Source organism: Lasioglossum baleicum, chromosome 10 (assembly GCF_051020765.1).
Source record: "Lasioglossum baleicum chromosome 10, iyLasBale1, whole genome shotgun sequence".
In the NCBI taxonomy this organism is placed as follows: Eukaryota; Metazoa; Arthropoda; class Insecta; order Hymenoptera; family Halictidae; genus Lasioglossum; species Lasioglossum baleicum.
In genome coordinates, this window is record NC_134938.1 from 11,134,867 (window position 1) to 11,151,485 (window position 16,619).

Here is a 16,619-nt window from a genome sequence, read left to right on the forward strand (position 1 = left end):
GAGAACCCTACCTAATTGCATGCACGAAGCTAAGGGAACCCTATTGAAAACCCTAGTCTAAGCCCTGACAGTATGCTACTCTAACCCAATTCAAAGCAAAACAAAACTAAACCTACGCTAGACTCTAGATAGACCCCGCCTTACACTTTAGTGGACGCTAGCCAACGTGAGCCAACACTAGTTAAATAACATACTGTTGTTTGAAACTGATATGTATATACAAACAGAAAACGGAATGAGACCTAGCGAGAAAGCTAAGTACATGTCGCTGGTCATCTGGTGGCATATTCTGAAGAGATATACCTGCGCGTTATAAAATTTGATTTTGTTGAAACTAATAGCGATAGAATATCTATAAAAATATTTAATAGCTTCTTATTAATTGTAAAAGCATTTGTCTCCATCAAGTATAAAACTGCATGTTTTGTTTATTGAGCTTTTAAATGTAGTTCTACTATTTACAACAAAGGAACAGTATTTCATTTGAATATTTGACTAATACCGATAATAATTAAAAAATTTTTTATTTTGCATGATGATTTGCAGTTTAGTAATAATATAATGGACAGAAATTATGACGAAACTGCTGAAAACCGGTCACGCCCGATTCGGCTGAACTTTTGTATAAAAATGATGTTTATGACATTGATGAGTATTATATTGCATATGAAAAGAAAACGGAATATTTATATTATAATACATATTGCCATAAAAAACTATACAAATGTAAAAAAACAGTAAATACATATTTGAACAATTCTTAAGGTGACTAGACTACAACATTAAAAGAAATTATTTGTTCAGTTTATATACGACTTACACAGGATTATACATGTATAATTCTCTTTCCTTATTCGAGTTTCTATCTCATATACATTTTATTTTATTTTATTTCTATTACATATATCTTTTGTTTTTGCTTCTTTTTAATTTTCTAACTACTATTCGCATTTGTGTGTACAGATTGCTCCGATTCATTTTCATGAATTTTTACACGTAAGTAATCAAAATTGGTTTATAAGTTTCTCTAATTATTTTTTTGTATGCTACTTTCTTCCCTTTTTTTATATTATTTATAATATATTATTCAATACCTATTTTAATCTTACTGTCTATTTGATTTCTGGTTTCTCTTCATAAGTTATTATTAAACTATGTTTTTCTTTTACATAAATTACATAGGTAAGCAGTTACAACTTATTTGATGTCGAAACGATTCGTCAGTGTTGCACAAACTTTGAAGTTCCTTCAAAAATTGTAATTTTATAATGATTACAATGCCAATATCACAATGTTATATATCTTGTATATTCTCCTTTCCCTCGTAATTTCATTTATGGAAGAGGGAGTCGATTTATTCGAAATGATGAAAACCTTTAATCTTTAAAATTGTCAATTAATAACAAAAGCTATGTAACGATTTTGATCATTGATCAATGATCCGTTCAAAATCAACGTTCTAATCGAAAAATCCTAACTTGTCCGAACATAAACGCATATCATACATATAGAAATTCCTATCGGTCTAAATGACCTGATATTTTGCGTAAATTTTCTAATAAGTGATCACTTTTTCGTTTATGCAAGAGCGCCAATAGTATTGTGAAAAACGGAAACTGAGCAACACTTACTAATTAAGACTTGGATTCTGCACAATATCCCACTGAACTTCGATTCTCGGCCATTTCGTTTGCAATACCGACAACATAGGATTACTTTCCAAAATACCTTTTATGGTGCATTCTAATAAGACTGCTTGTCCCTTACGATAAATCACTTTACTTCCCTCGTTGCTACGCCGAAGACCGTTGTAATGGTATAAAGGAAATATGTCGGGACAACTTTGCGTTTCTTCCGGGAAGAATTCATCCATGAAAGACGAACGCAGAATAATTCCCAAATTTTCGCTGTCCAGTTTCTTCCTCATTATGTAGACGCTGCAAAAGAGAATCAATTCGGTAACAAATAGAACTAGAATCATATGTTAACCCTTTGCACTCCGAATTATTTTTCAATTTTGTTGCCAACAGTTCCCTACTAAATATTTTAAGTGTTTTATTCGAAAGTTACTTCAGAGGACAGTTCCTTCACTGCTACTTATTTTAAACAATTTTGTTTACTAATTATATGAAATGTAGCTCTCAAACTTTGTGTGTTGGCCACCCCTGTCTATATAGAGTAGGGCTGTTACTTTCCTTCAAAGGTCGAAGATTTCGAAGCTTCGATTTCAGAAACTTCGAAGGTGATGAGAATCGAAGTTTCAAAGCTCCGATTTGTTCGATTCGTTTCCAGATAATGGATAAGAGGCGAAAAATGTTGAATCTGCGCGAATGAAGACGCTCATTTTCTAAAATGCGTTGCAATGTAAGCATCGGCGATGCGAAAATTTGGACGTAGCTATTCGCAATTTCGCATTCGCAATTTCGAAACTTCGAAGTTCCCTTCGTTCCTTGGAATCTTCGAAGAGTCGAAGCTTCGGAAAAGTAACAACCCTATTTTAGAGTGTACTGCATGAATCGTAGGTATGCAGGTATACTTACTATTCTGCATCTGCCACTAGTCCAAGCTCAGCGAGAAGGTCTTGTAACAAATTGTCAGGAATAAAATTGTTTCCTTCGTAATCAAACTTTCTAAATACTCTTTTCGCATGTTCCGCGGGCGTTTCAGGACTCACTAATCTCTTTTCAGTCGAGAAAAGCACAGTTAAATGTGTTTCTGAGCCCAACACCCAAATAGGGCTGGATGGAGACTTAAAAAATGTTCCCACTTCACAATAACCTAAATGTTCGAGGAGGGCGAGAAATCCTATAGAGTTCTGCTTGTCTATGCCTCGCAATTCTAAAATAAGGAAATCATCAGTTGCTACTATTGTGTTCAACATGTTCATTTAACTATAGCATAAAATATTAGATTGTGGAGGGAAAGTTTTGTCGTATTTTCAAGAAAACATTTGAATCAATTTATAAAAATATATGTTTAATATTATTCAATGATATAATTTTCATTATTTGTAACAATTCCTGTTTTTCCCAATAACTTGCTAGTAACATGTGTTTTTGATTTACGAGCAAAATTACCTGCTTATTTAAAATACCACAGAACTTTCCCTCCAACCTAATAATTGAAATAAATCAAATAAATATCTTACTTAGATCTCCAATGGTTTGATCGTAGTCCCATACATGGCTGACTGCCCTTCCAGTGAGCATCAAATTTATAAGGCTCTGACTTCCATAACCATAAGTTGGATCGATCATCGATTCCAAAGGGTCCGACATTTCACCACGAACTTCTGGCACACCTTTCGTAAGAATTACACTATACAGAAGCAGTAAGACACCGTATCGTCGTTTCAATGTGTCCAACCTCTCTATGAGGAATTCCTCCACCTGCTCCGAGAAATTTGTTGTAAATAACCTAGGGAAAAAATGAACATTTTTATAAAATTTTCATCAATAAATACTATTGGATACATTTGCTGTAACCCTCAATATGTTAACGGTAAAAGCTCTTATCTAGCAAGGGCTAGATAGCAGGCTAATAACTAAACTAAATCAATCAAATGTAAAGTCAGCGACAATACTGGAAGACACCACTTTAAAAGAAATAATTATGTGCTATATGAAAGAATTTTATCATCTTTCATAGAGTGTTATTATTTACTTCTGAAGATGTCGTTCAACGCAGCGTTTTCATTACTAATTCTAAGAACTTATTAGCCATGACATAACTATTGGGTTGGCTAGAAAGTAATTTTGGTATTTCAAGGTGAAATAGAGCCCAATTTTTTTATTCAAGCAATAAACTTTAAAGAATAAGATATTTTCCATTTTGTCCAATGATCTTTTGCCAAAAAGTATAAATAAGAAAATTTGATTGATTAAAGTTCATTGCTTGATTAAAAAAATAAGACAGGTAATGTTTTCTGTAAAAAAATTAACATGTTAAGCTCATTTTTATCGGTTATTAATATTTCGTGTTTACTAATACTGTCTTACAGTATTGTCGCTGACAGTATCTCCGAAATACCACTGTATTTGCTCTGCCAAGAATAGTAGAAATAATTGGATTACCTCAAATGAGAATGAAAATCGTCTGAATTTACACCCCTATATTCTTCGTCCGATTCCCTTGGCAATGTTTGCTCATTCATTTGGTCATGTTTTTTTCTATCTGAATTTATTCCTTCCTCTTCTTTGTGGATTTCAGACGCGTTTTCAAACAATCTACAGTTTTCTTCGTTCTCTTCATTTGGAAATTTACAATTCATATACACAATAGAAAACTTTGGAACTTTTTCTCCCGCAGCTTGCTTTAGAATTTCGACAGCTGCTCGAACAAGAAATTGATAACACTTATGCGAGCTTATACTTCTCCAGGTAGAAATATCAGCCTCTGACAGTAATTGTTTTAAAATGAAAGCTTGAACAGGAGCTAGAACCGCACATGGTCCACCTTCTGCTTGTATCAATGCCGTTGGCTCGTCCGGACTAAAGTACAACCCTGAAATGAATCGACATTCGTTTTAATAACAATACTTTCATCCTAATCTTCTTTATAATTAATATTATTCATTTTGTCGTATGTACACAAGCTCAAATGGAATTTCAATTATCGCGATCAATATCACGTAAAATTATGATATTTTTCTATGTCAAGTTAAAAACGAAATTTTGCTTAGAGAAACATTTATTGTCCAAAATAAATTTCACTAAAAATCAGAAGGAATTCGAAACTTTTGTACGGCTTCACAATATTTACAATATACACTTTTTTCTTTCAGAGTTAACAAATAAATTGTACCTATGTAATGACAACTGACCAATTACATTTCATTGATTAAAATGATAAAAGCATCATTGAAAGATGTCATAAAATATCGGGTGTTTATAAAGTATTCGACAGCAAACTTACCCTGGGCCCAACGTTTGAAAACCTCTTCTTTAACATTACTACCCCAAAGAAGTGTTTTAATGGAACGTAAAACCTCTTCATCGTTCTGAGTAACATTTTCAGCCATTCTCCACGTTTTTGGTTGATCAACAAAACATAAAAACGTACCACAAATATATAATTTATTTCAATGTAATCATACTATTATTTTCAGAGCTATAACAAATTCGATAATTTATACGACTCCAAATATTTTAACTACTCTTGTATAACCTGTTTCACGAATGAGATAAATACCAAGTACGTCGCCATTTTGAATAAGGCCATAGTTCATGAAACTTTTAGTTCGCCAGTTCGCCGTCAAATTCGTGTCACAGAATACAGTCTGTGTTCTATATTCTATGTTGATTGGTGTTGATGTTGATCTGTTGATCACCGAATGCTTTGTGAATCTGCCTTGTTTGTCCTCTGAACAGCACAAACTTTTGACATCTCTTCGTTTATTTCGGCCAATGAAAAAGAACAGATGCCCTCTGCTAAGCGCTGATTCGTTGGTAGTCCGTTCTTAGTTTTTTCGCGTTCCTACTACTTTCCAAGAAAATAGAAATTATGTATTATGGGGAGTCTCATAAGATGATAGGTTTATCCTTCTACCTAGTCGGTGGCCCACGTTTAGCATGGAACAGAACCTGCATTATCTGGAAGGGAATGGAAAACATTTCTGTTCGGCGATTTTCCAACCAATCGGGGAAGTCCGGAAGGAAAACGGACCAATCGAACGTGGTGTAAACTTGACCCTAAAAGGAAATAAGAATGCTAGGCGTCGCTGATGATCGGGATTATTATTATTATTATTAGTCACACGCGGAGGTCTTGGTAACTATACTTTTATTGGTCGCCGGAAATTTTCGATCGTCGTTCTGTTATAATATTGTGCAAACGAGGAAAAGAATTTAAAGAAAATGTCGACGGTAGCGAGTCCTTTAGTCGTAGGTGGTGTCCGGCAATCTGGAGCACCTGTGCGAACGCAAAACGGTATGTTTGCGTTATGCGAGAATTTGGTTATAATATACAGTATTTCAATTTATCGGCGTTTATTCTAGACAGGATCTTTCTAGACGATTTTCAATCGAATTCACGATCTCCGATTTACATACCATTAAACACCATTATTACTCAATAATCCACATGTACAATGAGAAATTTACATTTTTCGATACATGTGGCTTGGATACTTTAGATACTCTTACTTCATGCGTAAAATCAATTTCGTGAAGTAGTATAATGAAGCAATGCTCGATATAATTTGTTAATGTATTTCGTTCTTTCACAGTGATGGCTGCTTGTGCCATCGCCAATGTAGTGAAGACCTCGTTGGGACCTGTTGGCTTGGACAAAATGCTCGTAGATGACATTGGTGTAAGTATTTCGAATAACAGTTTATAATGTGTACGCTCTCTAAAATGTATGTTTCATTTTGCTCATATTCGAAATAATGTTTAAGGACGTCACTGTTACTAACGATGGAGCAACTATCTTGCGTTTGCTCGAAGTTGAACATCCAGCTGCAAGAGTATTAGTCGAGCTAGCTCAGTTGCAAGACGAAGAAGTTGGAGATGGCACCACATCAGTCGTAAGATTATTCTGAATTGATTCCAAGAAATATATTAGGTCATAGGGAAAGTTCTGCCGTATTTTAAGTAAGCAGGTAATTCTGCTTGGAAATGAAAGAACACACAATGGCAACAAGTTGTTAGAAATAATGGAAATTATATGATTGAATAATATTAAACATATGTTTTTGTAAATTGATTTGAATGTTTTCTTTAAAATACGACAGAACATTCCCTCCAACGTAATATTAGGTCGGCGCGAAAGTTCGTGCTCGATTTTCTATTAAAATACTGTAGCAAAACTTTTGTTGAATAGGTGATCGTTGCAGCGGAGCTGCTGAAAAATGCTGACGAGCTTGTGAAGCAAAAGATTCATCCAACCTCTGTAATTAGTGGCTACAGACTCGCTTGCAAGTAAATATTTTCTGCTTCTGTATAATAGAAGTATGTGAAATAATTTGCTAATTTGTTCGTTTATATTTCAGAGAAGCTTGCAAATACATTCAGGAACATTTAACAGTCACAGTTGAGGAACTTGGACGGGACTGCCTAGTTAACGTAGCTAAAACGTCCATGTCCAGCAAGATCATTGGCGCGTATCCTTTTCTATCGATCGTTTGTTTTCTTGTAAAACTAGATTTACGGGACGCGGAACGATTTAGTCAACAAATTTATTCCTTTCGGTATATACCTACCTCGATACGACTTGAACGTTTACTAAGATACTAAATAGGCATTTCAATTGATGATTTTTACCATCTAACGTATTTCCTAATAGAAGTCTCCCACTTTGTATTGGGTTGGAAAGAAAGTTCGTAGCATTTTCAAATTAAGAATCGAAGATAAAATTATGATATTTATTCATATGTCACGAGAAGTTACCTCGAAAATGGCAAAAAGTAATAGAACAGAATGGAAAATATGTTATTGAATAGATCGATGAATAAATATCTGAATTTTAGCTTTCAATTTTAATTTACAAACGCTACGAACTTTCGTTCCAACCCAATATAATACTTTTTCCGCAGAATTTCATAATTTATCCGAATTTATATAACCCTCGTATCTCGATAAAACGAGCAAAATAATAAAAAACAAATTTAGTATGTTCACCAGGAAACGTATGTTCGCCATGGAACTTTTGTTCGTACCATTTTTTCGTAGAACAAATAACTTACGAGTTATCTGAGATCGTCACGTTACAAGACACACCCTGTACATTGTGCTCTATGTTGTAACGAGTAATTCTTCGGTGAGACTGACCGTGTCTCGAATAGTCGCAAACATTATTCCTTAATGTATTCATAGTGATGCCGACTTCTTCGGGAACATGGTCGTGGACGCCGCAAATGCGGTAAAAGTGAACGACGGCAAAGGAGGATTCTTATATCCGATAAAAGCAGTGAACGTTTTGAAAGCTCACGGAAAGAGCGTTCGAGAATCTGCGCTGGTGCAAGGCTACGCGCTCAACTGCACCATAGCTTCCCAGGCTATGACCAAAAGAATAGTGAATGCAAAAATCGCGTGTCTAGACTTTTCCTTGCAAAAGACAAAAATGAAGCTGGGTGTTGAAGTATTGATTACAGACCCGGAAAAGCTTGAAGCAGTTCGTCAACGTGAAGCAGACATCACGAAGGAACGTATTCAAAAGATTCTTTCCGCTGGTACCAATGTTATTCTTTTATCTGGAGGAATCGACGATCTTTGTCTGAAGGTACATTCTCATCGGAGAAACAACAATGTTTCGAGTAAAACAAGAGTAGAACATTTATTTGTATCGCTTCTTTTATAGTACTTCATTGAAGCTAAGGCAATGGCTGTCCGAAGATGTAAAAAAGCAGACCTGAAGAGAATAGCTAAAGCCACGGGCGCGCAATTCCTCACTTCTCTGACCAATATGGAAGGGGACGAAAGCTTTGATGCCAGTTTTCTGGGAGAGGCGGCCGAAGTTGTTCAGGAAATGATCTGCGACGATGAACTGATTCTTATTAAAGGGTATTCTTCAATTTAAAATATTGTTTTAGTAAGAAAATAGTACGAAAATGATCTTGATATAATTCTTAACAGACCGAAAGCAAGGACAGCAAGTTCCCTGATCTTACGTGGGCCTAATGACTACTACTGTGATGAGATGGAACGTTCTGTACACGACGCGTTATGTGTTGTTAAGCGAGTATTAGAAAGCAAATGCGTCGTTGCAGGCGGTGGTTGCGTCGAAGCAGCCCTTTCGATATATTTAGAAAACTTTGCAACGTCTCTCGTAAGTTAATTTGTTGAGTAGCTCAGATTTGCACAGATTTTTTTTTAATTATTTGGCACAACCCTGGGAGTCTCTCGTCTTAAAAATGATCTTAAATTCATTTGCTATTGTTCTTTCAGAGTTCTCGGGAGCAACTAGCGATCGCTGAATTCGCGAGATCGCTCTTGGTTATACCGAAGACGTTAGCAGTCAACGCAGCACAGGATGCTACCGAACTTGTAGCGAAATTACGTGCTTATCACAATTCCAGTCAAACGAAGGCGGATCTTGCTGACCTAAAATGGTATTGTATTCTTGTTTCCAAAAAATTCATTAGAAATTACAATGTAACACTTGTACTTTTAACAGGGTTGGTCTCGACCTACTCGAGGGCACTATCAAGGATAACAAGAAAGCCGGTGTGCTGGAGCCAGCCATTTCGAAAATAAAATCTCTGAAATTCGCGACAGAAGCAGCGATAACTATTCTCAGAATCGATGATATGATCAAGCTGGATCCAGATCGCACTAAAGACAAATCGTATCGCGAAGCGATGGAAGCCGGTGAACTCGAAGAATAAAATTAAGTTGCATTTACGTTCATTATTTGTCGTATGCTTTGTCGCGAGAGGCCGAAGGTTTAAATTAATTTCTATGATAACTATTGTTTCACAATAATGAGTAAGCGACACATTACACATTAAGAGTTTACACATTAATGTTCATATTTGTATTGCATATTGTGCTAGATCTTAAAAATAAATCTGCCGATAACGAATAAAATAAAAGCTTTTTACATATAAAGAAATTTTGTTTATATTTTCTTTTTTCTTTATATATTTCATGAAAATAACGTGCAGTATATATGTGAACGCATCTTTCAAGTAATTTATTTAATAATCATTCAATTAATCGTATAGTTAGCTTATAGATACTTTTCTCAAGTTTAAAGTGCAACATTTCGTTCAGATCAAGAAATATTGCACCTTACGAAATTAAATGTTTTAACATTGATTTAATAACAATCTTGAATGGTGTCAATTTAATAGTCTTATAACATACATAACAAAATTCACAAAAAAAATGTACGTAGGAAGAAAATTAATTATAAATTAAACTATTCTATATAGTGTGTGACTCTAAAAAAGGACAAATATATTAATACGGTGGATAATGTTCTTGTCTCAGGAAACGTATTCAATTTATCGTCGTAAAAATACACGCTTGCGACGAGCAAACGTGTACGTATAAAATTAAATATTTCTGAGAACTCTTGAAAATGAAACATAACAAAGATTCGGACAATTAGCAAGTTAACAGTTTATTAATGGAAAATAATGGATTAACATTTTTAAGTATTATGTGATATGTACTTTAGGGTTTAAGTTGTTTTTTTAAACAGATTATTTCAGAAACCTTTCTTTTATTTTATAAACAATTGTGTGTGTGTTTGTGTGTGTATGTGGTGTGTGTATGTGTTGATTAATGGATCATGGACCTATTTACAATCAGGCATTTCACAGATGTTATAGTAGTCGATCTTTTTTGTTTCATCGTACAACTTTGTTGGTAAGGTGTACATATATATATATATGTATGTAATGATAACGTACATGTTTACTGTGCATGTATATTTACAATGCAATATGATTGCTCTCGAGAAAATTTTTTGACATGTCAATTTGATAAAATATAGCACTTCTTTTTTTATAATATGATTTATCAACATTTCCGCATCCCCATGAGGCAGAGATACATATATAACAATAAATTATTGAACATTATTTTTCTCGTGGTCAGACTAATTAAATGACGAACCACAATCTTATTTCCTTTAGAGAAAATAGCATGGTCAAACAATTTTTCATCTTTTTTTTTTACAGGATTAGTAAATACATATTCTCGTCGAGGTAATAATGAAAAACTGTGTGATAAGAAGAATTGAAACAGTAAAATTGAAAAACTATCACGTTATCGTTCTTTGGAATGTCATGCATAATTTAAGTATAAATTATGGTAGATTATAAATTTTCCAGTGATATTTATACGAAAAAAAATAACTATACATATCATGTCGAGTGTACACGAAAAGTTATGAAAGTATTTAGTATACGAAAATAACTTGATCACGTTGGTACTCCTAAAGTATGCCTGCAATACGTTAAAAGTATTATCCATAAAACATTCTCCTGATTCTTCCATTAATAATTGTTTACAGTATCAATGATTCTCTGTAAGTACGCTAAATAAGAAAATGATATTGTGGGTCGCGAGCCTTCCGTAAATTTCGAAAATATAAAGAACACATATATAGCTTAAAACGATACATGATCTCGTTTTTATGAAGTTCATTAACAAATTCATTTTTTTTAATTAAAAATCATAAATTATTTTAGAAGATTATTAGTGAATTTTGGACCATCCTGCAGTACGGACTCAAGAACCTTTTTTTTCTTTTGTAAATAGTAAGATATAAAATATGTTTTCACTACACGTTAATATTTATATACAAACCCTGTTCGGATTGATAATTAATTTAATGAAGACAATTGATCCTTTTTTTTCATTTTCCTATGCAGAAGTAAAAAATTATGTATCTTTCAATAGTAAATTTTTATACATATAATTGAATCTTTTTTGTTCTTTCTTTAGCGCGTTAGAAATTGCGGAAGGTCCAAAATAATTCTGCCCTGATTTATACAAAACGTATACAATTCCTCGATCAGGAATTAAAAACTCGATTTACAAAACTCTCTGTTTGCCTTAATCAGATATTCCACGTTTCTGTCAGCGGTTTCGTACATTATTTTACAATTTATCTATCAAAAGAGCCTAGATAAATCGCTTCGTTTCTTTTCCTTTTCTGTACGGCTCAGAGCTACTACAATCTTTTCTTTTCTTCCTTCATCACCGTTAGTAGTAAACATAAGGTACGGAATACCTAATACTCTTATAATGCAGGATTCTCGAATTTTGGTCCTTTATTGACTACAATTTCCGCGTACGGGCATTCTTGATAGAGTTCTGTTACTTGGAACTTTTTAAGGACTAACAGAGTATAGAACTTTTGTGCAACCTGGAACAGAAACACCGCCAACAATATAAACGTATAGAATTTATAAATTATATTTATCTAATTATATTTATAAATACACACCTGTTTACGGTTATTTTTGTATGCCATTTCTGATAACGTCAACTTATCTTTGGTTTCCAGTTTGTTCTTAATGACATGATACATGTGTGCTGCTCTCTTATTCAGAACTCGTTCTTCGAACTGTTCGTACGTTTCATCTACTTGCTGTTCTTCTTGCTGTGAAACATAATCGAAACGTTACAAGAATGTCTCATAGACCCGTATTAACGCCTTTGGTCGAGCAATCGAAAACAAAAATCGCGCGATGAACGGGCTCTTAATCAGGGCTTGAAACGGTTCCGAAAACAACTGTTTAAACCTGTTATATTATGTGCATTATTTCTCTGAATGTAAGAACAGTTCAATATTGCATAATATAACTACAGAAAATGATTGCCTACGTTAATAATCACAATAAGAGGCAACAACCAGTTTTCAAGCCCTGGTTTTAATTAATGTTTCGTATAAAATCTACGTACAGGTCCCACAGATGGTGGAAATTCATAGTCCTCGTGATTCCATGGTGTCGCTGGTCCTCTTTCGGACATAGCTGGTGTTGTGGGAGCTGGTGGATGTTCGTCGTATCCCATATATGGTACAATAGGTTGAGCCTGTTACAAATATCGTAATTAAAACGACTATTCCGATGCTGTGATATACATATCTGTGGTTGTTTTATTGTTTCTTTGAGCCTTCCGAATTTATTTTCACGACTTTTTTCTGGCGAATACGTAAATCCTATACTATAAAGCTGAACTGATGCATAAACTCGTTTTCCCTGATGGCCACAGAGATATAATCTACTTAGAACAACTAGACTGTGGATCTTTATGCCAAATCGAAATTGTGCAAGTTAATTGAAAATCTTCTAATATCTTTACAATTCGATGTACAATATGATTTCTGTTATATAAGTCCATAAGATCCGCAGTCTAGTAACGAAGAATAACGATTATTAACCTGATCGTAGCCCATATTCTCCATTTGAGGCATTTCGGTAGATGGTGCAACAGGGAGTTCCGGTTCTGCTGGTGTAGGCGGTACAACTGGTTCCTCGGGTGGAACGGTGGTTTCAGTTGGAGGTATTTCGGCTGCGAGCGGTGAAATCGAAGGTACTTCAGAAGGTACTGGCGGAACTATTTCTGCTTCTTCGACAGGAGGCACTATACCGCTGATTTCGGAAACTGATTCGGTTGGCAAAGATACTTCCGGAAGAGGAATCGGCGATTCCGCTAGAGGTGGGGGAGCTATACTCGGGACGTCCACAGCTTCGGCTGTTATTTCTGCTGGTGGAGGTGCTGGTGCTGGAGGTGGTGGCCTTATCTGGAAACGGGAAACGCAATCCATCAATAATGAAACCAATTGTCAGGTCGTCAAGTATGAAACTTGACAAATAAAACACAAATTTCAAGCACATTTGTCAAGTTTTATAATTAACGACCTCATAAAACCTGAGTAAACCCCTTGCACCCGATGCTAGACAAAAACCATTCAATTGTATTCGTATTAAGTAAATCAAAAACACATGGTTGCTAGCGAGTAATTGTTACAAATAATGGAAATTATATCATTGAATATAATTGATGATTGATTATATTTTATAAATTCATTCAAATGTTTTCATTAGAACTTCCCCTCGAATCTAATACTTCTGATTGGCGTCGTTATTTCCATTGATTGTAGCTTAGTTATGTAGGGTTGAAAACAGATAACAAATAAATGCAACGCACCTCTTCCTCGAACGGCATCTTTCGTTTCCTGGACAAACGTTTACTTAAAATACTTTGTTCGAACGAGTCTGCTTCTACGGGCTCCCTCATTTGCTCCAAAGGCATGCCTTCCTCCTCGCCTACTAGACGTCCAAAGTCCTCGTGATCGTAGGACTTGCTCGTAAGATGCCGTTGATAATTCTATTTCGACAACGATTGAAATATTAATCATCCTATTCGTTCCAAGTATGTGTAACGAATATACTGCGGATGTTATGCATTTATAACGAACATGAGTAGGTGCAATTTAATTTACCTTAAACAATACGCGTGCCGGAATCGGTCTTCCGGGTAGAGCGAACAATTTTTCAACTCCACCGGTTTCTTTCCAGTGCATTAGCCTTTTCGTTGGAGGAGCCAAGTCCAGCGTGGTTATGATATCGCTAGTGTCTGATAATTGTGCTTTCATTTCTTCGCCAGAAATATTTTTCACCTCGTCGACGATCAGCTTGCGCTTACGCTTCGCTTTTGTGAACCCTGGAATTTCGGTAATATTCGGTCAAGGTCGGTAATATCACAATGACAATTGCGATAATTAAAAATCATTAAGAATTAACCTTTCAAAGCTGATGTATCAACCGGTGCGAGAGCAAAACTTTCTTCCTCATCGTGTAACAAGGTGGTTTGATCTTGTAGAGGCGGTGTCTCTTCGATAGCTTCCATTGGCCGCTCTTCAGGAATGATTGATGGAGCAGGAGTGAAACGACGACTTGCAACACTTATTCTTCCTTCGATCTCATCTCCCATAGTGATAGGAGAAGCGGGTCTGGAGTCGTCGCTGTTACATTTATATTTACCATAATTCCATAATTCGAAATATATAAAACTTTCGAGTTTCTCGCACACCTCTAGACAAACAGTGCATGATAAACAAAATAATTGATTACCTCATTCCTCCTAGGGGAGACGGAGGTCCCATTTCTTCCTCGGATTCTTCGTGGACCGAAGGTGCAGCTCCAGAAATCGCTGGCTCTTGTGGCTCTGCTACAGCACTAACTTCAGGTACGGATACTTCGCCCATCGGTGCTTCGTCGAATAAACCACCTTCGAACAGGCCACCAGCTGAAACGTACAAGAAACAATGTATTAGGTTCATAACAGTAATTTTAAAAACGCTTCGTAACATATACGATGTCCAAACCACTTACATATGATGTCCTGACCAAGATGTCCACCGAAACCGTCATCCCTGATAGGCATGTCAATGTCCATGGCCTGTGCTGTTACCGATGGGCCTGGTACCGGTTCTTTTTCTTTCTGATCTAAAGCTGTTTCAATTCCTGGTCCATCGGTGAATAACATATGTGTCTGAAACATAAACATAAAGTGTCTTGCAATGTTCGTCTCTAAAGAAACCAACAATATACACATACCTGATCTAACGATGGTTCCACAGTACCAGTATGTCTTAACAACTCTGGCGGTTCCGCATCAAAACTCATATCACCGAATCCCTGATCGTGTGTAACTAAGGCCAAGCTGCCGTAATCTTCTCTCATAGTTATTTCCTCTGCTCTCGACTGGTTTAAGCTAAACTGTGCTTCGATATCTACATCTCTGGAATAATATACACGTTAAGAATATGTACACATCTAACTGTTTATCGTCTAACTGTTTATATTTACTTTAACTCAGGCATCGCTGTATCAAAGTCATGGAACACCTCGGGCAATGTTATAGCCGTTACAGCAGCTTCTCTGTGTTCTTCCGGTAAATCGACCATGCCTGGCCTAAAAGCCATTTTGATTTTCACAAAAGCTTCGTTACAATCGGCTAACAGATATTTAGCTTTCCGAGAGTATATGCGTACCACACCCAGCAGTAAGTGACCGGATGTTCTCAACGCCATTTTTACCTGTGTAGAGAAAATGAGTAAGTGCAATTTAAAACAGTGAAAATATTAAAAAAACTTTAAGAGTATGAATATATTATTTCCACCACATTCAAATTATTAACGATAATTTGGTCATTTAGATCACAGAGTTTAGTAATGAGATATGCCAGATTTGTCCGCAGTGTGCGTGGTCTCGAAAGGGTGTTACAGATTTGTAAATATTCATGTAAACGATAATAACGATTGTATATGAAAAGTGAGAGATACTTCGTGCGTACCTTCGGCTGTAAAATACCGTCTACAGACTTTTCGATGTTCGTTTCGAATACATGAGCTTTCGTCAACTTCTTGTCCCAATGTGCAGCTAACCAAATACGGGCCAGCGGCCCCTTTTTGGCTAACACGAAATGTGCGTAAAACATTCTGGATTACGTGTTACCGTACACTTCTGCGAAGAAAAACGATCGTATTAAATAGAATACGGGAACAGCACGCGAGGCACTGTTTGTAAACAGAAATCTAAACATAAGGGTGAACGAAATACGGTGTCGTTAATACAAATTTCCCGTTAGCAACATGATGATATCACCTTAAAATGGAAAACCGGATGGCGTATCAATCAGCGGGTGATATTAGCATCTTTTAACATTCGTAAATAGAGAAATCGAGTCCGTGGGACTCGAACAAAACGGTGGTTAGATCCTGCGATATCTTTCCTGATTTAGTAAAATGTCAACATCTTTGCATAAGATGGCGTTTCCGTCTGTGTGATTTTGGCGGTTACGCGTAAGCTTGTTGAATACGTAGCGCGTTTTTCGTTATTTCGTTGCGGAACAACTCGGAATGGCGTCACGTTGATCGTAGTTACACCGCCAGTCTCATATTCCACGAAAAGAATCACATCTGACCGCGATATTATTCATTAACACGCACGACAAGGTTTCTTTTGACCGCGTCTTCAGAACCATCCACAACTAGTTTCACCGAACGTTCTAAAACTCCCTCCATCGATGGCGGGCATTGTATTCATAAATCCACAAAAGTATACCCATTCGTAGGTATACATTCTACTTTTTTATTTATAGAATATTATTTCTTTATTTGAATGGTTCGAATTATAAACGATATATAGGAAA

The 16,619-nt window shown here is 35.8% G+C and overlaps 3 protein-coding genes across 3 annotated transcripts; 1 reads left to right on the top strand and 2 right to left on the bottom strand.

The window, feature by feature from the left end:
- Nucleotides 1-608: 608 nt before the first annotated feature.
- On the bottom strand, nucleotides 609-5,225 carry LOC143212577 (ubiquitin carboxyl-terminal hydrolase MINDY-3 homolog). Its single transcript, XM_076431492.1, has 5 exons — nucleotides 4,915-5,225; nucleotides 4,074-4,503; nucleotides 3,149-3,417; nucleotides 2,541-2,838; nucleotides 609-1,937 (listed from the first exon to the last, which is right to left on the bottom strand). The coding sequence occupies exons 1-5, from the start codon at nucleotides 5,018-5,020 to the stop codon at nucleotides 1,631-1,633; spliced, it is 1,410 nt and encodes a 469-aa protein (XP_076287607.1). The 5' UTR covers nucleotides 5,021-5,225; the 3' UTR covers nucleotides 609-1,630.
- Nucleotides 5,226-5,740: 515 nt separating this feature from the next.
- Nucleotides 5,741-9,552, top strand: LOC143212859 (T-complex protein 1 subunit alpha-like). The gene is made up of 10 exons (XM_076432103.1): nucleotides 5,741-5,928; nucleotides 6,227-6,312; nucleotides 6,398-6,526; nucleotides 6,823-6,920; nucleotides 6,992-7,102; nucleotides 7,815-8,220; nucleotides 8,299-8,501; nucleotides 8,574-8,766; nucleotides 8,886-9,049; nucleotides 9,115-9,552. Exons 1-10 carry the CDS (start codon nucleotides 5,856-5,858, stop codon nucleotides 9,323-9,325), a joined length of 1,674 nt encoding a protein of 557 aa, XP_076288218.1. The 5' UTR covers nucleotides 5,741-5,855; the 3' UTR covers nucleotides 9,326-9,552.
- Nucleotides 9,553-10,049: 497 nt separating this feature from the next.
- LOC143212858 (double-strand-break repair protein rad21 homolog) lies at nucleotides 10,050-16,488 on the bottom strand. Its single transcript, XM_076432102.1, has 13 exons — nucleotides 16,073-16,488; nucleotides 15,762-15,931; nucleotides 15,275-15,504; nucleotides 15,023-15,206; nucleotides 14,798-14,957; nucleotides 14,537-14,711; nucleotides 14,207-14,427; nucleotides 13,906-14,126; nucleotides 13,611-13,790; nucleotides 12,841-13,203; nucleotides 12,360-12,491; nucleotides 11,902-12,057; nucleotides 10,050-11,820 (listed from the first exon to the last, which is right to left on the bottom strand). Exons 2-13 carry the CDS (start codon nucleotides 15,903-15,905, stop codon nucleotides 11,695-11,697), a joined length of 2,292 nt encoding a protein of 763 aa, XP_076288217.1. The 5' UTR covers nucleotides 15,906-15,931; nucleotides 16,073-16,488; the 3' UTR covers nucleotides 10,050-11,694.
- Between the last annotated feature and the right edge of the window lie 131 nt (nucleotides 16,489-16,619).